General features: G+C 42.4%; 1 protein-coding gene and 1 long non-coding RNA gene across 2 annotated transcripts in view; one reads left to right on the forward strand and one right to left on the reverse strand.

The window, feature by feature from the left end:
- LOC119033805 overlaps nucleotides 1-24,124 on the forward strand; it is an 81,326-nt gene that overhangs the window by 55,605 nt on the left and 1,597 nt on the right. The window lies entirely within an intron of this gene.
- LOC119033804 (gamma-aminobutyric acid receptor subunit pi) overlaps nucleotides 1-24,124 on the reverse strand; it is a 52,354-nt gene that overhangs the window by 17,596 nt on the left and 10,634 nt on the right. The window contains exons 2-3 of the mRNA XM_037124347.1: nucleotides 23,429-23,518; nucleotides 1,997-2,109 (exon numbers count right to left, since the gene is read on the reverse strand). Coding sequence (XP_036980242.1) covers nucleotides 1,997-2,109; nucleotides 23,429-23,481 — 166 coding nt within the window. The 5' untranslated portion in view covers nucleotides 23,482-23,518. The remainder of the gene's footprint in view (nucleotides 1-1,996; nucleotides 2,110-23,428; nucleotides 23,519-24,124) is intronic.

Genomic DNA, 24,124 nt, shown 5'->3' on the forward strand with positions numbered 1-24,124 from the left:
TTTGTGCTTCTTTAAACCGATGACAATCGTCTTAGCTCGGGTTACAGAGACGGCACCCTTGGAAAATAGTGTCAGGGAAAACATTTGTTTCAGTGGAACATTTGCACATGGGAGGTGAGCTCTGGCATTGAAAGCACTATATCCCAGGAAATGATCTAAACAGGCTAAACGGTTGGGGGTGCTGACAAATCAGTCTACGTGATGTTGTCATTGTAAATGATGCACCACATTGATGTTTTTTGTATTAATCTGAATGGCAGGGATAATCTAACACCAACATCCAGCTGCATCAACTACAGTCAATAACAACAAGGAAATGAAGAGATTCTCCAATCTTCCCTCTAAAATCACTCAGTTTTGCGAGTTCTTGAGTTTGGGGGGGCTTTATAAACTTCCTGTGAAACATTCTTAACTAGCTGGGCCTGCTGAATAGTCTGCAGGTGTCATACACGCATCGTTCTCCCTTTCTGTACAAAGCATTGTGTCAGTTCATGTTCATTTGATATAGGGCAGGACACGAAGTGGCACGCGATCACAAGCGGTCGCTCCAGATGCGTGTCCAGGTGCCTTGCGCTAGGCGTGTAGCTATGAGCTGTCGCCTTGTGGTCGGATCACTGAAGACATATGCTAATGCCAGGTATAAACCGCCTCATAATTTAGAATAATTCAGCACAGTGAGGATACAGATGATACACAGAAGTGACATGTGTATATATAATTTGACACCTTACAGAGCCTCCAGTCTGCAGTCAAGTTCATATGTATATTTTTTTGTGGACATTTCAGTTTATTTTCAGACGCTCCTTCTTATGTCTTACTGGTTCACATGAGCTCTCTCTCTGTCTCTCTCTCTCTGTCTCTGTCTCTCTCTCTCTCTTCCTCTCTCTCTCTCTCTCTCTCCCTCTCTCTCTCTCTGTCTGTCTGTCTTGTCTCTCTTGAAACCTTCATCAAATTTGCTATTTTCAGCATCCCACATTGCAAAAATTGGTTTGGCCCACTTTTACTCAAATACAACAATAATCTTCACAGTACACAGGTGGTCCAGATCTGGTAACCTGACCACTGGCGCCCTTAGGCCTTGGTTCTGGGCCAAAGTAGGGCGAGCTGTTGCTAAGCGGTTGATGTTGAGATATTGATATGTAAATTTTGCTGTGTGGGTGTCGGTTTGCTCACAGGTTGTTTGCATTTTATTCTTTTAAATGGCAATGGGGACTTTGGAGGGTTACACAAAGAAAGGAAGGCAAGAGAATGCCTGCTGACATAATCAGCCAATGGCAGGCTTACATCGACTGCTTACTTCCTGTGATTCAGACTCTAGTGCTAGTAATGCTAATACGTGTGTGGGTGTGTGAATATGCTTTATTTTTCTTTACCAGTGCTTTTACCATCAGCGCGCGCCAAACGCGACTCGTGATGAAGCTGAAAAGCATTCGCCTTGGTAAAGTCCGACGTGTTATTACAGATCAAACAGCCAGTGAACAAACCGTAATCCCATTGTGACGGATTCCCGGATCCCAGGACAATAACGCTGGAGAGGGATTTGTGAGGAATGACATAACATGCTTCCTTTGAAAGCGTACGCTGAGGTAGACTTTGTTTCTCTAGGCGCCTGCTGGAAATCAGAATATAACTCGCAACATGTATTAGCAGCTGCAATCTTGGTTAATCCACTGACAACAATGTATATTTAGAATTATATAGACATAAGAACTTAAATATGTGATGCACTCTTCTACAGGCCGCATATCAATGGTATGTGTTTCCCTAACACCCAAGGTAATTATGGAATAAACCCATTTCAAAGATAAATTTGACTTCATCTCAAATTATGACATACATGTGCAGTAAATTGAAATGCCTTTATGTCGGTGTTTATTACTCAGAAGGGAAATGTAAGCACAAAATTGGAATATGAACCCCTCTCATTCCCTGTCAAACACATTTCCCCTGAGTTCCCTGTCATTTCCATGGCTGCATGTGTCGGCAGTTTCCTTACTGTCAAAGAAGGGCCTGAGGTACTTGTTGTATCCTTTCATCAGCCTCTGAATGGTGGGAGGCAGAATCTCTCCCTCTTTCACTTCTGCGTTGAGCATGGCGCTCTCTAACAACCTGAGAACAAAGACGGAGAGAGAAAAAACACAAGTGAGAATTGTTTTTTTTGTGTCTCCCCTTCTCATCGTGCCAGGTGGATCCCTCTTCGGGATCAGCTCACTGTTCACACAACCTGCAGGGTGCCCATTGAGCTGAGCAGCAAATCTTACATGCCGTGTGGAGAGGAAGAAAAATACGGGAGACTACAATGGCAACACGGACCTGGGGAAAGAACAACAGAGCAGATAGCGCTTGTTTTAGTTAGTCGAATAGCTCGAATTTGACTCGATCCAGAATATTTCAAACCATCCATCTCGCCGTTTTTTTCCCATTCACTCATGATTCTTTCAAATTACTGCTTGCTTTTATGAGATCTTCTTCTTCTTTTTTTTTTTTGCCCCGTTGTCTCTGAATGCTATCCTTAAAAGCACACTGAAGTGTGGGAAGATGATTATATTGCTGGCAATTGCGGCAGGGGAAGAGAACGCTCATTGCTCCTCTCCCAGTGGTATGTGTGTTTGTGTATAAATCAGGCTCTAAATACAGAACGCCTGCTCTGTGGAGAGAGAGCCCGGGGGCACGTGCCATGATGTAAGAGGGGCTGAAGCAAGACAGATCAGGCCATGTGCAGAGGCAGAAAACATTCATCTCTACATGCTGGCAGAGTCCCCTCTGTCACTTGTGCGACGCTGTAGTCAAACGTGTGACAAGAGGGAAAAGGAGCACACAAGCTTGATGGTCTGCTTTATCGCAGCATCATCTAATATCCAGACGGTCGCGGGTCGTCCATCGCGAGGATGCTACATGTTTGAAAGTGTCAGAATGTTAGTGAGGATTAATTGTGCTATCTTAATTGCTGCACCAGCACCAGTTAATCGCCCCGGGGTCAAGACAATTGGTAGTTTCTATCTCACTATAGACCCTGTTGCTTCTTATCATAAGGCGCTCGGAAAAGCAAGTGATCGTTTTCTTTTTTGGCGCAATGACGCAACCTCATTTTGCCACAAAGCACTCCAGTGGCTTCCTCCCCTATAGCTGACCCTGTGGGACCCAGTTTCTTCTGGGAATTACCTTGTTTGTATGTGTTAATTATAGAAGTGTTGCAAGATGAATGTGATGATTTATTGATGATAAAATGTTACATTATATAACCCATCGTGAACCGCTTTTCCGTTGTTTGCTGCAGGGAGAGCACAGTCGTTGCGCTTAATGGAACAAAGTCGAAAAATGGTCCACAGCCATGCTAGCGGCTCTGTGAGGCTGAAAACAGCAGCGCTTTGAGCTGAACGCTAATGTTAGCTTGACAACTAGGTCAGGATGGTAACATACTGATGTTCAGCAGGTGTAGCATTGTCTGCTGTGTTCGTCGTTCTTGTCTCATTAGCACTGAACACGACGTACAGTTAAGGCTGATTGGAATATCATTAGTTTTGGAGGTTTTAACTAAATCATAAACCAAATCGTAGTGGACCACGTGATATTTTGTCTTCATGATTTCTGTGTATCAAATCTCATGGCAACTAGGGCTTGATGGTATTGCGGGGGGGGGACTGTCATTGTGATATGTGGGTTTTCTGCAATTATGTGATTGAATACAGGGATTTTCAGCAGACAGCTTGAATAGCTCGATGTAAAAAGAATTAATCACTCTGAAATGGTGATTTTGTAGAGGAGTTCATTTTATCAAACAACCAAAGCCAGCCCTGCTATGTTTGATACCTTGATCAGGAATGATTGTGATGGGTGGTTCGCTACGCATGCAGAGCCTGCACGTCCCTCACAATCAACAAACTCAATTGTATCCAAGAACCTATAAATCAGACTACATTTTGTATTAAGAGACAGACTTCTCCTGCAGATTAACAATGTGACTTTTGCGCATGCGTACATTGGCAGTGTCAATGCTGAAATGGTGTATTTTGCAGCCTTATGGGAATCCATCTTGTTGTTTTCAAGAGAACTGCCTCTGAGAGAAAAATGTCAACTTGCTTGTAGTCCTGGATAAAAAGATCAAGAAAGGAGACCACTCATTAGAAACCATCCTCTGGAGACCTTAAATAGTTATAGCAAATTTGATTAAAGCTGTTGTAAGTGATGTTTTTTTTTTTTTAATCAATGGAAAACAGTTCAACATTCCAACAGTAATCACTGTTAAAGAGTGTAACCCATGTCTCTCCCTCTGCTGCTCATGCAGTGAAAGAGAATGTTTTAGTTTTGCTGCTCACTTTATCCAACCAGGACAGCATGCACATTGAAAAAATACTTTGCAGGTGATGTCTATCACTGTCTTTCAAGAGCCGGTATAACTTCAGCTGGTTGATTCAACAGTAGGAGAGCGTGAATACCAGTGGAGCCAGATGGTGAATCAATCGCTCAACAAGGTATTAGCAGCATCTATAGTAATGTTTTGTGGAGCCGCTGTTGTTGTTTTAAACTAAACAGTTGCTTCTCTCATTGGCTGTCACAACCTAAACCATGCAATGTATTATTCAGTTCCAAACCCTCCCTGGCTGGCAGTAGTTCCTAGGACACTGGTTGGTTAAACTGCTGTGTCCTGCCACATCTGCATAGCCTGAAGCCTTGGAGGATGTATTTGCCAGATCACATGATCTCACAAATCCAGCTGGCATGCAAGGTAATTATGATTTAAGATTGAATGGAAATCCATTCAGTTCAAAAACACACCAAAGTGCTTGGCTTACATCCTTGTGGGACCGTGGATGTCTATACCAAAATTCACTCAAATCTGTGGAAGTATTTCAGTCTGGACCAAACTGGTGGGCCAGATGACCAACACTGCTAGTGTGAGTAGTGTAGACCAAAATGTCTAACAAATATAGGAAAAACAGCAATTGTCATTCAACATTTTTCATTTACATTCAGCATCAAATTGTTGGCCGGACCCGTTTTGTTTTAAACGTGACAGACAGCCTTTCCTTTGTGAGATCACCACTTTTTTTCTGTGTTCAAAATGTGAGTCACAACTCATGATTGAAAGACAGAAGTGGAGAAAGATGAATAAAACATGCACTAGAAGAATTTCTGAAATCACTTCACAGCAAGTGTCCATGGGTGAAAGAATCCCCAGAACAGGCAGGTCCACTGGTGAACCCGCCACACGGCAGGAGAGAAAAAGGAAAAGCACAGAGAGAGTCTTCCCCACGAAACTCAGAACTTGTTTCACCTGACTGTGTCAAATCAGCTTAGACAGAGGGATAACTCGCTCCCAGCACACTGTTGCTATGCTGCATAAAGTCTCACTCACATGGCTCCCAGCCTGTTGTTTCAGCAGGCAACAGCGTTGGATGGGAGAGCCAAGTTAGTGATGGTTGTGACAGCACTCTGCCTTTGGCATACTGCATTATCAATCTGGGTCGCCCTGTATGACCCTTGTTACGTTCACTAATGGATTTGCAGCGATGAGGAGACAAGGAGAGGAAAGCAGCTAGACATGGAAGACACATGTCGGAGAGGAGAATGTGAACAAAATACAGGATAAAGTGAACATTTTTGGGTTATAAAAGAATACTAGAATTCAAGGCAAATAAGAAAAAAACATGCAACTACACATGCCATATATCACTGAATTGATTTTGTGGCTCTCGCCGATAGTGACAGAGCTATTCATCTTTGCTGTTTGTCAGTGTTTTGCAGTCGGACGCTGAAACAATGCGTCCTCTGACCAGAATGCGTGTTAAGAGCCTCTAGCTCCTCTCATTCTATCCATCTCTGTAAATCCCCAGACTCTCTGACTTCTGGCTGTCTAAACCTTCACCTGCAGACGGGGATGAGACCTCAGTACTCCAGCCTGCCAAACAGTCGCTATCCACTGAGCCCTGACAGTGGGGGGGGGGGGAAGAAAAAGAAAATGATAGATAGATCCTCAGAATCCTCCCAGAATCACACAGGCTGTTAATATGAACCCATCTCTGTTATTTATGTGCGAGGCGGTGTTATCATGACGCCAAGTGGATATTTACACCGTGTGCCGTAGTAGCAAACACACTGAAGCTCATAACCTTAACACAGATGCAATGCATGCGCACACACATACGCACACATACACACAAACATCACTCATATTTGTGTACTGTAGGGTCCCTCTCTCCCCAGATGAAAGCACAGTCTGCGGAATGCGCATTTTCCCAGAATGTACACTGACAGACCCGACACACCTGCCCACCTGGCTGCCTATCAAGGGTAACAAGATGACACATTGAATGCCCACAACTCAGCCGAGGGGCCCGACCATACCAAGTCACGAGCCACTGCTGGGTGTCAAAACAACTGCAAAAAAATACATAAATACGCATTAAAAATTCATGTTTTATTACTACTTACTATTACTTTTCCTGTGTGTGCTTCTATACCAGCTGAGGAGAGTTAGCATATCATGTCCGTGCACAACATCTAGTAGTAAACCTACGCAGAATAAAATGTCAAAAAAATCCATGATAATGTGGATTTTAATGACTACTTTGTGTGTGCTGCTAGATAATGTAGAGGTGGTACGGCGGCTCAGTAGCGCTGGCTGTCATCTCACACCTCATCATGTGTTGCGCACCAGCTGGGTTCCCGCCCACAGACTAAACACATGCAGGTTATACTTGGATTGCCTGTAGGTGTATGTGTTTTTCTGTCCATGAGTGTTACGCCTGTAATCGACTGACAGGGCTCGGACCGGGACTGACAGGGTCACTGAGTACGGGGATGGGCGGCCAGCCCCCTCACAACCTTGGGCAAGCTATATTGAAAATGTATGGATGGGTGCATAGTGTGAAAATGCTAAAATTACATTCGGCATTTGTCACAAGCTTATCAGCTACATGATTAAATGAATAGATGAAAGCAGTTTGGTATTTTGGATTTACAGGTGCAACATGTAAGATTTTTTTGTTGAATCGTTCAAAAATTAGACGTAGAATGCAAAAGTGTGACGGTGATCACAGACATATACTGTGATTGTAGATTGTGTTGCAGAGATATTCATTGTTCTGGCATGTTAACCAGCTAGCTCCTAGCTACCTTGTACATTAAAATATGATAGTCTGACAGTAAACAACACCAACACTCCCACGATGCTCTGAGCTCCCAGTCTGAGTAGTTGCTCTTTCATGTTTTCCTTCCCTTCAGTGTGTTTATAGCTTCTTATGCTCCTCTCTCCCACAGAAAACACTGCTCCTGATACGCCTCATCAGTAGTCCCGCCTTTAATTCCGTTAGTGTATGCCTACCAGCTAGTTTGGTACGTAAGAATTCATTAAGCACAGCTAAATCTGTTGTCAGTGATTCTGGCTCAGGCATGTGTGAGCTGACCAATCAGAGGAGACTGTGAATTTGGGAGGGCTGGGGGCTGTAAAGAGAGAGGACCTAAATCCCTGTACACACATACATGGGTATTTATTAAAACAGAGCTTTTTTTCTGTGTGTTTTGGCCTTCTGTACAGATGTAAACGGCATTTCAGGTCACTGAGTACAGAGCTTTTGGAAAACTCCTGCCAGGGTGAAGATATTCAGAGATGCAGTTTTGTGTGGACAGGGTTCTTTGACAGATCTCCTTTGTCAGGTGGGATTTTTGATTGACAAACAGCTCACAAGACATTTATGTGAACACTGACTGACTGATGTCTGGGAAGTGCTGAGCAAAAAAGACCGAAGATGCCTAAAAAAGATGCGAAATACATTCCCAAAAATGTTGATGTCGACATGAGCAGCGGAGTTGTGCGACACCAGCTGAATTCTGATGTCTTGATCTGTTGTGGCATTCGAAGCAGCTACATTATCTGTACAGACACGACACAGTGGATCTAAACAACACCTTCTAATGTGCTAATTGGCTGGTCCCAAGTGACTGCTTATTAGCACTCCGAACTTGGTGGGAAGGAAGTGCCGGCAGGATGCGATCACTCTGTCTCTTTGTGTCTTGATCAGAATCACTGCTCGCTTTCTCTCCAGTCTGAAAATTCTCCTTGCATTATTTCTCTCCTCATCCGACATCTGTCTTCCAATCTTTTTCTCACAGTTTTAATAGTCAGTGTCTGAGTTGCTTCACTGCTTTATGATGAAGTTAATAAGGCAAAATATGACTACCATCATATGTCTGCTAGCTAAACTTTATCCACAGTGACAAATGAGAATTAAAAACAAGGGTGACACTTTAAGGAAAACACTCACTAGTAACTAGTAACTAAAACAAGTATGCCGCTTGAATGAATAGCTTTGGGGATAACTTTTGTTAAAAGAAATTTACATAAGAAGAGAAATGCCAGTCTCACATCTGTCTATTTTAAAGTTCAACACACAAAAACAAAACGTCCTATTATCTGTTTTATTCCAATACAAATGGTCCAGTCCTAACACAGCTATATGGACAATAATAAAGAGGAAATGTCAAGTTAATAATGTGCCAAAGTCTAACTGATTTAGAGCTAACTTTCAATTCACTAAATCTCTATTCAATAATTTAACACAGTAGCAGGGGAGAGAAAAATCTGTCATAACTGCAGTTAATTACACTTTTGATGAGAACAACAAGCAGCCCGCTGCTGCCTGATGGCTGCAGAACACAGTGGATTACTACACACACTGTTCGGTAACAGCACCAAATTGTTATGTTTGTTCATTCTAACAAAGAAAACATTAGAACTTACCATATCATATTATAACATACACAAGGTCGGTCTTAACTCTTTTACATTGAACCAAACACTTCATTACATGTTGTCGGCATCAACTACAACACAGCAAGTACTACTGAGAACGTAGTACTTTAAGAAAGCGAGTATAACAGTGTAGCTAAAGAAGATGTATGCCTATATGCTGTACACACTTTGGCCCACTGGCGATTTGTCTTGTGTTTTGATGGCGGATGCGTGGGTGGAGGAATAGGTTCAGACAGAGCAATACAGGGGTGACAGGGTGGCTTGGCAGGAAGGAGTCGAACCCTTTGGGGAATTTCGCCTTTTCAGATCCTGTTTCAAGACATCGCCTCCCCACGGATCCCCTCCACCACTTCCCCATCCCCCTGCTCTTCTTTCCAATCTCCAGTGCACACAAGGCATCAGTCCAGGCAGTGCTTGCACATTTCACAACAGATTAATTCAGTTGAACATAACCCCTGCAGAGAGCTGAGTAACGCTCTCTGCGGACCCCCATCTCCCTCCCCGTCTCCCAGTCTTCCCCCCACTCAGCAGCACATTCAGCCACAACCAGCTCCTCACTCTTGCGCTCACTGATTCATGTCATTCCTCGTTCTGCGATCTCCCTCAGCTGGCCTCGTCCTCGCTGCAGAGAAGTCCCTGCAGCCGTCGCCGTGCCGCGATGTTCGAGGCTCGCAGAGGAGTACAACACATGTGTTATGTATTCGCGCAGGGAGCAATTTGATTGAATATTCCCCAATCAGGAGCATGTACATGCCATCTGAGCACAGTGAGATTTGATAAGCTCCTCTGCTGTTTTTTCTTTTTTCTTTTCTTTTTTCTTGTTACGCGTTCCCCCAAGCAGGGCACAGGCTTCCCAATGCATTTTCATGAGATGAGTTTCCAGAGCAATTGCTGAAGTCAATATAATATAGCCTCTATGTCGCCTTACCATATGATCACATTAATAATATAAAAGCATTTAATCACACTTGATGCGCTAAATGGTAGAATTCCTCCTTGAGGGATTGCGTCCAATAATGTGGGTTACGTCATCTTGATTCGAATGAGGTTATGGATGTATGAACATTAGTTATTCAACATGCCATACTAGATCAGGCCCTCGGTCGACCTTCAAAGTCAGTGATTCAAGCTCATTCATATTCAAATGACGACTGATGACATTTGCGTCCTAATTCGCAGCCCCTAATCAAATGGTAAACCCTAGAAATTGGTCCATTTTCCCTCAACACAGAGCTGAAATTACACCGCTTTACTGCACCGAATGTTTCAAATACAGAGCGCCCTTGTGACTTCTTCGGTACAGTAGGCCACCAGTGACAACGCACCATTATGTAGTAACAGGCTGCCAGAGAGAGCAGGTAAGACACATGGCATTAGCTTGGTTGCTCAAGGTGTGCTCCGAACATTCGCTCCACACCGGATGTTTCGCCTGTCACGATGCATTAAACGTCTCCTTTTCCTCTTTTCGCGGAGAATATTCATTTCTCGCCGCTGTGAAATTGGATTTGAGGGAAGTCGCTGCTGCTCTCATACACAGAGATTACTCCCTCGCTCATCAGGGACTTTGGAGGCTCCCTCAGACCCCTCAGCCACGCCATGCTCAGGGATGCAGAAGCAGGCAACCATGGCAAGAAAAAAAAAAACAGTCCTCCTGAGTTCATGTCGCAGGCTTTTGTGGATAAAAGCAGCTGTTTCTCCCTTTCATGCTATCCTAGGCAGCTCCCTAAGCCCCTCCACATAGGAGAATAGAACATTTACTGTCTTCATAAGCCCACTGAAGTCAGAATCTTCAGCGGTGACATAAAAAACATGTGACAGCGGGTACAGATGTTGTATGTTTTTTTTTTTGCTTGTTTGTTTTTGGTTTTGGCCACTTTAGTTTCAGTTTTTTGGCCCCAGAACCTTGAAAAACAAACCTGCTGTAGAGTCATCTTGGCAAATTGGTTTTATTGAACCAGCAAAAGGAACAACCACTGTCATCACTGCCGTTTTGCCAGGATGACAAGGCTTAATGTGCTTTACAATCCTGACTTAATCATTACAGATATGAATGTAAAGCCTTTTCGCTACGTGACCTCGTTTTCATTAATAACACACACAGGCCAGGAAACTTCTTCCTCGCTGACGATTACTGAAGGGGCCAAGCGAGATCCGTCAATGAAGTGCTCTACCCACTTTCACCCCGAGCCAATTAATCTGAAGCATTGCTCACTCTGCACCTCCAACTCTTCATGCCCCCTTACGTCCACGCAGCGTTCAATCAATTACAGCAGCGGCACAATCAGAAATTAACCAGCGTCTCAAATCATGCAGTAAATTAACTGGATGATTCATGTGAGCTTCGCAGCCCGCTCGCGCGTTAATTGTGTTGTTAGCGTAGATCAGCTGCTGCTCCTATACATGACTGCTGTCCAGAGGCAATTTGTCACTCAAGGAGCCGCTGAGATATCGCCGCATAGAGTTCATGCGCGTGTGTTATTGGTGCAAACAGTGAGTTATTGAACTGGCAAACAGCATCTTGACTAAAAAAGAAGACGCATTAAGAAAAAAATAACTAAAGACACATATGGCAGTCTAAACAATAAGCAGCGCATGATCTGACAAGAGTTCAACAAACCATAATCATTCTTCGGCAGAGGTTTTCAAAGTAATTAAACAGAGCTTTTCATGAGCACGCTGTGAGACAGATCCAGCAGGCTGTGGGGAGCACCGGCAGTCTGATGATTATAGATCCACACTCGCGCTCACCCCCTTTTCTGCAGTTGCAGGAAGGCAGCAAGTCTGAGAACTGCTTTGAGTAATTGATTGAATGTTTGTGCATTCTCCTGAGTGGGCTCACCCTTCTATATTATGCAGGCGAACAGGTGCCTTACTCATTTTCCCATAATGCTAAAGAAAATTGAGCCCAGCGCTGCAAGATAGTGGAAATTCCTTTGACTGCAGCCCTGAGGCAAATCTGAATAGAAGAGGGTTTTACTGACATGAAGTGGCTCAGACTGTCCGCACACTCCAAGACTATATTATAATATATAGTTTTGAGCCTGTTGACAAACTGACAGAGCTTATCCATTACTGACTGGTTTTGAAGATATAATTGTAGGCACTGTCACATTGACTGGATGTCTACATTTGAGAAGACTCGGATCTCGGTTCCTGTGTAGCGAAGCATATTTTTTTTCTCCAAGCTCCAATTTCTCTTCAAGTGCAAATATGAGGGAAAGTCTGATGAAATGCTTATGTGGGTGTCTGGACATCACTGCTCTGTGCAAAGGCGTTTTTTTTTTTTTTTTTTTTTTTTCCATTGCCGTGCTAGTAGCTGTTATACTCCAGTTGGACGTCATTAAGCCATTGCTCAGGGAGAGAGTTGGGTAAGGGGTTAGGGCTTGGTGCCGGAACTGCGATGGAAAATATTTAAAGGTGTGAGGCGAGATGGAGCTTTTCTAACCACAAGAAAGCTAATTGGCACGATTTACCACCAACACATGGCCCAAAGTGTCCCAGAAAAAGTTAAATGTAGATGCTAATCAAAGCCAATCAAATAGCTAATAGAAAAAGGAAAAGCAGCACGGACATGGAAGTGCTACAGAAATGAAAATTGCCCTTCTAAATGCTGAGTTAATCTGTATTCTTAGCTCAATTTGTGAATCTCTATTGTACACCTGTTGGGTCAGGCCTGTTCTCACAATGTGTCAGATACAGCAGTCTGTTCAGCGGCTTTACACAACTTAAATTTGGTGCTGCAGGTACATTGTTGTGGGAGACGTAGTTGTATAACTTGAGTTACAACAGTGAATGTAGTTATTTTAACCAAATGTAAGACCTTTTCCTAAACCTAGTGAAATAGTTTTAAAGCCTAAACTTAACCAAGTTTTTTTTTCTTTTCCTTTCTTTAACCTAATCAGTCAGTTTTTGTACCTAAACTTGTTGAAGTCACACAGAAGAAACTCCATGACTTTGAAAGGCAGCACTGAGGCTCGGAGAAAAAGTGCAGGACACAGAGTGGCAATTATGAATGCACAACACACACCATCCAAGTGCATTATCACTGTAGCAACAGAGAAAACACTGATACATCAAATCTGAATTTTGAGCACAGTGACTCAATTTAAAAATGTTTGCCTTTATTAAAAACCAAAAGCCTCGAAAACAAACGCCACTCCCTCAACAGATTTGCAGAATGTTGGATCCAATTTGCAGAGACTATATAACTCACGTTAGAATGAAAGGGACCGAAATGTTAAAATTGAAGCTTAATATTGTGACAGAAGCTGTTGGATTTTCATTAAGGGGAATCATCAAAAATACATTTTATGCCTCTGTGGGCAATCTATAACTGCTCTTAGCATTTTTTTCCTGTCCATTACAGAGTTAAGCCCCCCACTGAGGAAAAAAAAATCTCATTAGTAATGAGGCAAGCTTTAACCATCCAGAAAAAGCCTATCAGCGAGATAATTAACTGTGTTTTCTTTTCACCGCCAGATAAAACAGAGCAACAATAATGTTAATGGATGGATGCCTCCACCAAATATGTCCAAACATATCATAATTGAAGGAAGCGTCATGCAAATTAGTGAAGTGCAGAACCGTCTGCAGCAGACAACAACCTTACTGAACTGGCAACAGTGTGTGTGCTCGGAAAAGCGAGTTTTCTTCAGGCGTTTTTAGCCACACTTCTAAAAAGAAAAATTCAAATCTGAATGTTGAAATGCCACCTCTGGGATACGTATTCGGAGATGAACGAATATTAAGAACAGGCAGCGAATGGGAGCAATATTTGGATGCACAAGACAGCCGCATTGCACTGCACTGCACTGCACTGCTGACTGAACCACGGAATAACAATGCTGCACTTCCGAGCTCATGAGGGGCTGAAATTACTGTTGTTGAGCTAGACACATTCGAAGATCAACCACAAAGAAAAAGTTTCAAAATCCTCACAGCTGTCCAGGTTAAAAACACCTCCTCCTTCACCACCCCCGGCCTTCAAATTAAAGGCTGTCAAAAGTGAGCTGCTGCTGACAAAGAGAATAGCAGTGGGGAGCAGTTGGCAGCCGCTTTATCGCATTCATGAGACAGTATTTAACAGACATTAAATCAGATCCCCGGGGTACACCAGGGTTCGTCAGGCAGCACATAAAAGAGTTAAGGGGAATTTGACGAGACACAACATTAAGGTAGGTATGAAGAATGAGAACATCTGCAGGGCAAGTATAATAAGAGTCTAATTATATTCTTAAAAAGCCACCATCCTGCTAACACGGTGCAGATTCATACCTGTCAATGTCAAACTGAACAGTCGTGATCCCCACAGCCTGCTGGACCTGTGCACTCATTATGGAGCAAGATCATCACAGTGACACTCTGCATTAAGGTCCACTCTTCACAAAAAGCACACGCTCAGCTACCTGTGGAGCATTTCCATTCTGCAAAACAGACTTTGGAGCAATGACATTGGCTTAAAAGCTGGAAAATGTGTTCAGTGACAATAAAGATGCTGAAAGAGTAGTTCCTCACTCAGAAAACACACAAATTAAACACCTGGCTCTAACACATTAATTCCACTAAATGAGCTATTAAGTGTAGATCATTAGTATCACTTTCATCAGATCTGACTTTTTTGGTTTTCCTGTTAAAACCTTTCACCAACAAACCAAGAGGTACGGTACAATCTATGAAACAATGATTTTTGTCATTGAGGCACATGGTGGCTTGCCGGTTCATTTGACAGAAAATCACAACTTCAACCAGAGAAACTAATCAGTCTAATGCGTCAATTTAGAGTTTAGGAGGAAAACAAACCTTCAGACTGCAAACACTAGAATGCGGTGGTGCCATCAGGTGAAAAGTTTATAAACCTCCGCAGAGATTTTGTAAGGCAGGATACATGTGACTGAGAGGGCAACATGAAACAGTAGTGGGCTTTGTTGTTAAAAGCTAAAATTAATGAAATGAAAAAGATTGAACAAACCTCTTGAGGATATCTGAACTTTGTTTACCCTTCATTGTTCCTTCTATTGTCCATTATTCTTATTATTCATCCTTCTATCCTTGCTATGGCAAACTGCAGTGCATGAAGATCCAGTGGCGGGTAGCTCCTCCAAATTATGCCCATCATGTCATTCTTTTCAGCGTTATTGCTGAAACACTTACTGCCTGTGGCAGAAATATTGACATCAACAGTGGGGAAGAAAGCTTTTGGATTAAGAGCAGCCGACTTTTAGACCATCAAGGCCTGCGGCATCTTTTGACCGTCCAACCTGACTGGATGGATCTCCCCAGAGAGGAAGGGAATCGGAGTAAAAACCATGCTAACGCAGAATGGTTTTAACACTGGCGAATGTCTTGTCGCAGGAACAGGAAATGGACAAATGAGACTCAGGCTGACCAAACAATATAAAAACAGAGACTGTTTGGCCCACAGTTTTGTTGTGGACCTGTCTCAACAAGAGCGTCAATGTTTAATGTACGCTACCACAGCCACTCAAGCATGATTGGTCAATACCACCTGGACTACAGATGTAAACCAGAATGATTCCGATGCCAAACACTTTTCTCTATTCAGCATTCAATGCACTGCATGAGTAACATGTAGAGAGCAATTGATTAAAGTTATTCAGTTTGCCCATATGATAGCCTTCTATGTATCAGGGGACTGACTGACAATAGAGGGAACGTGTACAGGCTGTAATGAATCTTTAGAGATTTCTCAGCGTGAACTGCTTGTGCCCTCGGTTAATGAATCAATTAAACTGTTACTCTTGAATTTAATCCTGGGATCATCGAGAAGTGAAGCCCGCAAACACATATAATCAGTTTGCGAGTGGATCTCAACCTTGAGAAAGAGGCTCCATTGGTGAGGGAGATAAAAAGTAAACCTCTAAGATCTCCAGTTTAGAGTCCCTGTCCTCTGGGATAAGCTATCAGCTACAGTAACATCTCTCTTAAGGCGAGCGCGTGCTCCTTTTATTAAATCTTTTTTTCACATGCTCTGAGATTTTAGGAGCTCAAAGGAAGGCCAAAATAAGATCTCAGCTGGTATTAATTAAAATGACACTACAAAGCGTTATCATGGTAATAAGAGCTTTATCCCTGGCTCCAGCTTTGTACACTTGTTACATGAAATGGACCTTGGAGCTTTGGAGGAGCCAGTGCACGAATACTGTACATTCAGGCTTAGTTCTTTAAGTTTTCCCATAGGTTACCGATTCGCTTTATCTGAATTCAGATCTAGACACTGAAATGGTCGGTTGCAGGCTGTAAGTGGCACCTCAGCTTTTGGATTTAATGCTGTCCAAGAGATTGAGTGCTGACCTTTCTGGTGTATATGTCAGAGAACTTTTGGGCCTTTTGTACCCTTTCCAGTCACGTATGTGCAGCCTGATTATGCCAAGTGATGTCAACTCATAACTCCCTGTTTTACTTTGGATTTCTGCGGACAGTATAAAGTAAGAAAGCAAGAAATAAGATGAACATGCAAATTATACCCTCTGATGCCATGACTTACAGTGTGTGCTGGTATGTTTGTTTGAATATGTAGTCATCGCACCATTGGATGTCAAATGATCATTTTCTACCATATAAACTAAAAAGAGGATATTACATTCTGTTGCATATTTATTTCTAACTAGCAAATGTGTATGCATACATTATTGCACAACTGTGGGATAGTCTGTTGTATTAAAATGTTTCAAAAAAGGACAACAATTTCTCATGCTTGGTTGCGATAAAGTGGAGAGGCGCGGCAATCCCATCAAAAGACAATCTGCAGACCATATGCAGATAAATCCAGATTATGTTTTAAGGGATTCATCCAAGAACCACGTGGATGACCCGAATCGATCTTATGTGGCATGTGAGAGAGTGATTTGAGAGAATATGTAACAACACTGTAACAACAGTGTTGTCGGAGAGGACTTGGACTGCTTCTCAAAACCTGGTACCTAGATTACCCATGATGCAATTTAGCCACTGAGTGACATCACTGGAGGAAATATATCAGATTACTTGACTTACTTGGCAGATTAATTGACTCCTACTGCAGTCAATTAAGGCTTTGTGCTACTGTTTGCCTGATGAACACAACTTGGTGTAAAACTAGTGGAGTTATCCTTTAATCAAACTGAATGGAGCCATTTTTAAGTTTTCCTGTTTGAGCTTGGTGAGTTCTGCCGCATCACGGGCTCCGCATTGACATTAAAAGTAAATCATTGGGTGCTGAAATGTCCATTATGAACATAATTCCTTGTTATACCAGGTACCAGTGGCTGAGAGGTAATGTCAGTAAGTGGATAAGCTGAACAAATGCATGAATGATCTAATTTGCTATTTAAATTCACAAAATCCAAACGACTTGATGGTTAAAACTTTATGTGTCCTGCACTCCAACACTAAGTGGGAACGTGTGTCACATTGGTCATCTGCGGCAGGAGGCAAAATGAACTCCTCATGTAAATTTCATGTGTCATTTGTTGAAGACTTCGCATAAAAGAATATGTTTAACCCTGTCATGTAGATGAAATAGCCAAATGGTGACAGCGCATGCAACATTTATTTCACACTCTCAATGTCGGCAGTTTGTCTCCCACCAGCAACCTTTATTGCAAGTCATACCTCTTCTCACACCCTTATTTCCTGTCTGCCCCTCCACTGTCCCTACCCATTAAAGCCATAAAATGTCCAAAAAGTAATCTTAAAAAACAATATGGTGCTAATTTGTCAAAAAGCTTCTAGTCGCTGTGGAAGCGATCCTGCGGTGGGGGAGGAGAAAAAAAAAAAAACAGGCATCACTTACTCTCACAAATCATAGTGGTGCAAGTGTTTGAATTGGTCCTCAGCAATCTGCTACGAGTTGACAACATGCTGCTCTAACTGAAATAAAGAAGCCAATAAGTACATGAAGCCCTGTGGTTCAGAGACTTTAACTCCATAGTATAATCAGGTCCAGAGTGAGACAATTCCTTGCTGAGGGAAAATATAAGTGACAACAGCACCATGACTAACTGCTATGAAAATGGAAATAGAGGAGAAGCCCAAAAGAGGGTAGATATTGTTCCAGATAGGGGACCTACAATTAAACCTAATGAACATGAAAAACTGCTTTTCAGTTCGCTTTGCTGCAGAAAGGGATAAATGATGAGGTCCAAATAGGCGAGGCAAGGCAATTACCAACAGGCGCTGCAGTAAAGAGAAAAGGGGAGTTTGTGAATTTTAAAATAATCTCATCTGTCTCATTATTTAACTCGGAGGAAACAAGGCACTGTTGTTTTTCAAGTAAAAAGCATTCTCTTTTTTGAAGAACTAGTGTTGATCAGTCTCCTGCAGACACAAGTTTACTCAAGCCGAGTTTTACATCACTTCATCTTTGCCTAACGCTGAACCATTTGCAACTAAAGATTTAGAAGATTTAGATTCAGTTTCCCTAAAAATGAATTCAGTGCAGTTAATCCTTCATATATAAATAAAAGTTCTTCAGCTGAGCCCGCCTGCCACATCAGCTCTGAGATGTCTGTGGTGTTTCGTTTTGGTAACCCTTGACTAGTGACATCAGTGAGCAGCCCCCAGCATCGACATGTCAGCAGCAGTAAAATTGAGGATCACTCTTCCAAATCAGCGTGCCAGGGCACTTGTTGAAGTCCAATGTCAGTGTCTTATTTCATCTCCAGTCCAGCACACCATTGAACTGCATGCAGAGACATTATCAATTGTCAATACATATAATACATTTCTCTTACATTGACGTTTCCTTTTAGTCCACAACCTTAACAACTCCTGATGAAGTCATTTTGATAGGTGACGCTAAAGTGGCGTTTACTTCTGCTTTAACATTCGACATACGACAAAGCACCTGGTAAAATATTTGCCCAAACCAGCAATTCCTCTTCATGTTCCTCTGAAATGCTTCTTTTGTTCTGTTAGAGAGGTCTAAGACGATCCAGTCATGTAATTATCAGAGCACAGGGGTACACTAATCTCTCCGGTGACAATCAATTAAAAAAGCTGACATGCAATGGGTTTCTATACAGGAGTAAGTCACGTCTCTCCAGTAAACACATGGAAAGCACTGTGTAAGCCTTTAATCTGCCTGTAATAGGCTTCAGTAACATTTTATTCAGTCACCAGCGTTGTGAAAGCATTGGTTCCTATATGCAGTATTATGGTGTTACTTTATATTATTTAGCCTCTATTGAGAGAGATTAAATGAGACAACAAGCAGCAGTGCTTTGATGCTGCAGCTTGGATTTTTGAAAATGTGGGCTGGCTTGTTAAATAACTCAAAGTGGAACACAGTTACGCCAGTCGGATCATAAATATACCCTCTCCACCCTGAGGCTGTATTAACAAAGAAATTCACAGTTAATCAGATGATTATAAATTAAAGGCAGGCTATAGAATACTGTCTTTAGATATTTGGTTGACTTTATCATGGATTACACTAATTAGGCTGAACCACTACTTGATGTGTTAATTTACAAGGGGGGTGGACTTAACCATTCATCCAAACATGATACTGTACTGTAGTGACGAGAATCACTGCATGGATGTTGCATGAATCGACGCAGCAGTCGCATTGCTGTTCCTGAGAGGTGGTGTTGAATGGCAGCCAGGATATTTGATGTGTTATGATGTCACAATGAGGTTGACCTTTGACCATTTTAACACAAGATGCCCCCACTTCATCATTTTATCCTCTAAGAAACTGGTGTCATTTTTCTTCCTTTCCCCCCTACATTCTCTCAGCTACTAAAGGGTGGAGAAGGGGAACAGCAGGCTGACTGGGGGGACGGTGGGATCCTAAAATCGAAGTGGGTAATGCAACAGGTGGCCAACCAGCCAAACCCCTCCCCAGAACAGGGACTGCGTATTTATAGCTCAGCACCCATATTCCTGTCTTAGCCTTCAATAATCAGTAACTTTAATGAATGTGGCAAGACTTAGCAAGCCTACAGTCATACTACAGTCATGTTGAAATATTCGTTATGCTGCCAGTTTCGGTTCCCCTCCTGCATCTTCTCCTCACCTTTTTGTCTTTTAGCTCTTTTTCAAAAGACACCAGCCACAACGCAATGTGATCATGATCAGAGAAAAATAATCAATTCATGAAAAATAAAAAGACTCTAAAGGGTATGTGTTGTCCGCAGCGTTGCCATGTTTAGTCAACAATCAGTAAATACTTTAAATGCCAGCCACTGCCATGGATGACTGCCTCGGATGACAAAGTCTGTTCTTTTTTTGAAACCAACTGCTTTTTTTCTAACAAGCTCAGCTGTGATCCTCAGTGTCTCCCCTTGAATTTCTTGCTTTGTTCTTTTGACTCTGGGAGAAAAACAACTCTCAAACACAGACGGGGTTTTTCACTGAGAGCCACAGGAACATGAGAGCAGAAAGGCTCAATTGACAGTCAAGCATTTGCCGACGTGCCTGTATGGAATTCAGCTTCACTGATGGTGTGTGAGACATCAGTCTTTCCACAGAGTTCAGGCAGACCATTCACGTCCCTGTGACCCTTGTCTGCTGGATAAATGTGGGACTTTCACAGCCCTTTATGAGCTTAGGTTGCTTGTGACCCGTAACGAGATGCTCATTTTCTGTATGGTGAGACGAGGGTCCCGGCAGTTTCAGCATGGTCAGGGTCATAGGTCTCCATCATAAAGTTGTTGGGTCAATAATGTGACCACATGCAGGTGATACTGGATGTATTGCATTTGTATCCCAGTGGCAGAGGGCAAGCGCTCTTTGCTAATCACTAAAGCCATCAAGGTTCCTGAGCTGAGCACTTCATGCTGACAGGGATTGCTGATGGACTGTTGGCATTGGAAAATCGACTTCCCAGGGTCTTCATACAAACAGTGTCACGGACGTCACGGAGGTCGTAACAATGGCACAGTAAGTTGCCTGTTACGATTTGCATTAATTTAATTCCGATTATTATTTCAGAAATAATTTGTTTATTAGTTCATAAAACACTAAATGAAAAATACCAGATTAAAAGCTTTAGATTTAGATTTGTCAAACTGGTGCATTTGTGGCAAAATTAGATCTGTCTGTCTAAGAGGGGCACCCCAAGAAATCTTTCATGGAGGTGCCAAAGGGGTCACTGAAAATCTAGGGTTGGCAACTGAAACCTTTCGGTTTGCACTTCAGCCAACCCGCGTAACTTGAACCTGACAGAATATCAGCACAGTATTGGACCATATAAAAAATATAAAAAACTGTTAAAAGGAACAGTAATAAGGAGCAGTAGAGGGCAGCAAGATGCTGTTGCAGCGTTGAATGTGCCTCATCCAAAGATGAAGAAGGAACGCCAGCATTGTCTGTTGTGTTTTTATTGACATCACATCAGTGCATATTGTAATATTTCCCCATAAACAGTAGGCAATTCACGTACTATTGACCTCATTCTAAGGCCACAGACATATTAAAAACCTCAAATACTGTTTAAGAGTAGCAAACAACACGTTTGAAAGGAACTTTTAATGTTAGTAAAAACGCTCAGAACAACCAAGATGGTGAAAAATGTCTAGTTGTCTGCTACCACCTAATTAAGTGTATAGAGATGTTGATGAAGACATTGATGCCTTGTTGTCGTTCATGTAGGTGAGTTCAAGTCTTCAGTTACGGGTGCCATCAGTATAACAAACACAGTACACTCTTTGGCTTTTAAATGTATTTTACGTTTGACTAGATTTGCACATAAGGAAGCAAGTGTTGCCTCGGCTCAGTATGTCCTGCTCCAGGAGTGACACCGAGGTTCGAAACCAATTGGTTTAATGTGAATCAGTACTCGTTTGTTACTCTTAAAAGTACCAACTTCATTTCCAGACCCTACTCAGACTACAAATATTTAGGATTAAATGTAAATTCAAATCTCAGTTTTAAAACCCACATAACCCACACTCAATCCCTCACTTCCTATTAACTGCTGCAACAGCAGAGATAAACCTCCACTCCATGGTTCTCTTCCACAGCACCTATTGTCTGATAAGTTGGTCTAATACACACACACACACACACACACACACACACACACACACACACACACACACACACACACACACACACACACACACTCTGAAGCCACTTCAAACCACTGGAATCATTATGCAAGCAAGCACTTAAAACTTTAGGCAAGAAACCATTCCATTTTCATCATCACCATATTCTAAAGAAGAACAAACCGCTTAGCTGGGAAAACCTCATCAAATACAAAAACATCCGCTCCTCCTCTGTCTGGTTTCATTAAATTCAAATCTACCACAAACAGAGATACTAGGGGTGCAGCTCGGAGGGACTGCACTATCCGTCTCAGAAAAATTGCATTTAGCCAGGCTGCCTTTTCCACTCAGAGCATTGCTTCAGTGAAATTCAGGACCACAATCAATAAGAGGGTGCCCATCATGTTATTCATGTAACTATAATGCCAAGAAATGTCCTGTTGAGAAGCAACTTAGATGCTATTTTTATCCACCTGTAACATGACTTTACTCATACTGTATCTGTATCATCTGATAAGGGACTTATTGCTCGCTCATGTTGTTTAACTGTCATGTATATGTTTTTTACCACAATGCAGTATGTTTTCAACTATCATACCAGCTGTGTTAGTTTTCAGTATTTAAGGATGCCTGAACATCAGTATCAGCCCCGAATTTTATTAGTGGATCATCAAACCCAAAGGTTGGTTTGGGTCCAAGTCTGTCCTACATGTAAATATTAGATGCACACAAAGCTTGTTCTTTTTTATTTTAAATGGGATGTCAAATATTCTTAAAGGTTTGTCTGCAGAGGCTGCTTTCTGCCCGCATTTCTTATTAACATTATAATAAAGTATTACTGCATATTATGAGGTACTTCTGAGCATGGGACGTGAAAAAGAAAATCTAACCCTCTACGTGAGTTCATTTTCAACAAGAGAGCTTTGTGAAGCTGTGGTCACAGCAGTGCTTTGTGCTGAATGCTAACATCAGCATGCTAATGTGCTCACAATTACATGTTGGTAAGCAGGTGTAATAGCAACCACCTTCACCATTTTAATTCAGCATGCTCATCAGAGTCTGAGGAATGTTTTTCCTTTTGGAACCAGTTGTGCATGTGGAATTAACACTAAAAGCAGATTCATATTCTGCAACATACTAAAGAAGCAGGCAACCTGCTACAGCGCATTAATCCCAGAGCTGATTGTGCAAAGAGAAGTGCTGCACTATACAGAGAATATCTTATAGCAGGATTCAGTGAGACCCAAAGGGTTTGCCTTATCTAAAATGTGCAAAGTGCAGTCGCTGCTTTGAAAATAAACTGCAGGAAGAGACGAGGCTTCTCTTCATGGTGACAGACAAAATGTGCACCAAAACATCCCATCATTCGCTCCGTATGACCTCTGCAGGGATTATAACACCAATTGAGCGCGATGACTGATACATGTGATGCTCGGTCCCGCCTCATCGGTTCTGCTCAGCAGCGTCATGAACGTGGCAATGGAATCCCAGCGCTCTTCGGCTGTGGCGTGCGGAGTTGTTATTGAGTATTGATGGTCCACGAGAAAATGATACAGCTGAGTTCCTCTCCATGGTTGGAACGAATTAGAATCTGACGTGACTTGATTATGCTTCCTGCCTGTTATGATAGCCTTGTGGCTGCAGATCCCAGTGGGTGTATTTCTCCTCCTGTAAGCAGTCTTACCTGCTAATGAGGAGGATGGTGAACACAGTCCCTCCAGATACGGAGAAAGCCATGACTGCCGAAGGAGTGGAGATACCAGGTGGAGTTTATCTGGAATAAAAGCAAACAGAGGACGTTAAAATTGCTATTTAGGTGGATGGGAGCGATGACCATAGGTTAAAAAAAGATGGATGTTGTTCCCTTTGAAACCAAGAATGTCGATCAATATCAGCGAAAAATAGAAGATACCACATGCACTGATCCAGTGATTCTTACATCTACTGTCTTTCAGGAGCAGTTTTTGTACTGAACCAGCTGGCACACATCTCTGGTGATCTGTGCCCCTTTTCCTATTTTTAATCGTTACAGTCAACTATTTTTTTTTATTTTTTTTTTACATCAATCTCCCAGGCAACTATGGTTTCTCTTTGGTCATCTCTCGCAGATCCTTCTCACAGACACAATTTTTCTAGGCGTTATTGCTATATCACACAACAGTGAGCCGCAGCACTGACAAGCCTGAGGGACGCTCTCTTATCGACAATGACCTCTTGTTACTGACTCCAAGTCTGGCACTGTTGGGTGAAAAAAGTAATAAAGCAGATAGAAGTTTCTTTCAAAGGGAGTCCTCTTGCTTCCTATATCTCCCAGCACACCCTCTCTCCCTCTCTCCCTCTCTCTCTCCCTCATGCATCTTTTAAGATGAAAGCAGACAGA

This window comes from Acanthopagrus latus, chromosome 15 (assembly GCF_904848185.1).
Source record: "Acanthopagrus latus isolate v.2019 chromosome 15, fAcaLat1.1, whole genome shotgun sequence".
Lineage (NCBI taxonomy): Eukaryota > Metazoa > Chordata > Actinopteri > Spariformes > Sparidae > Acanthopagrus > Acanthopagrus latus.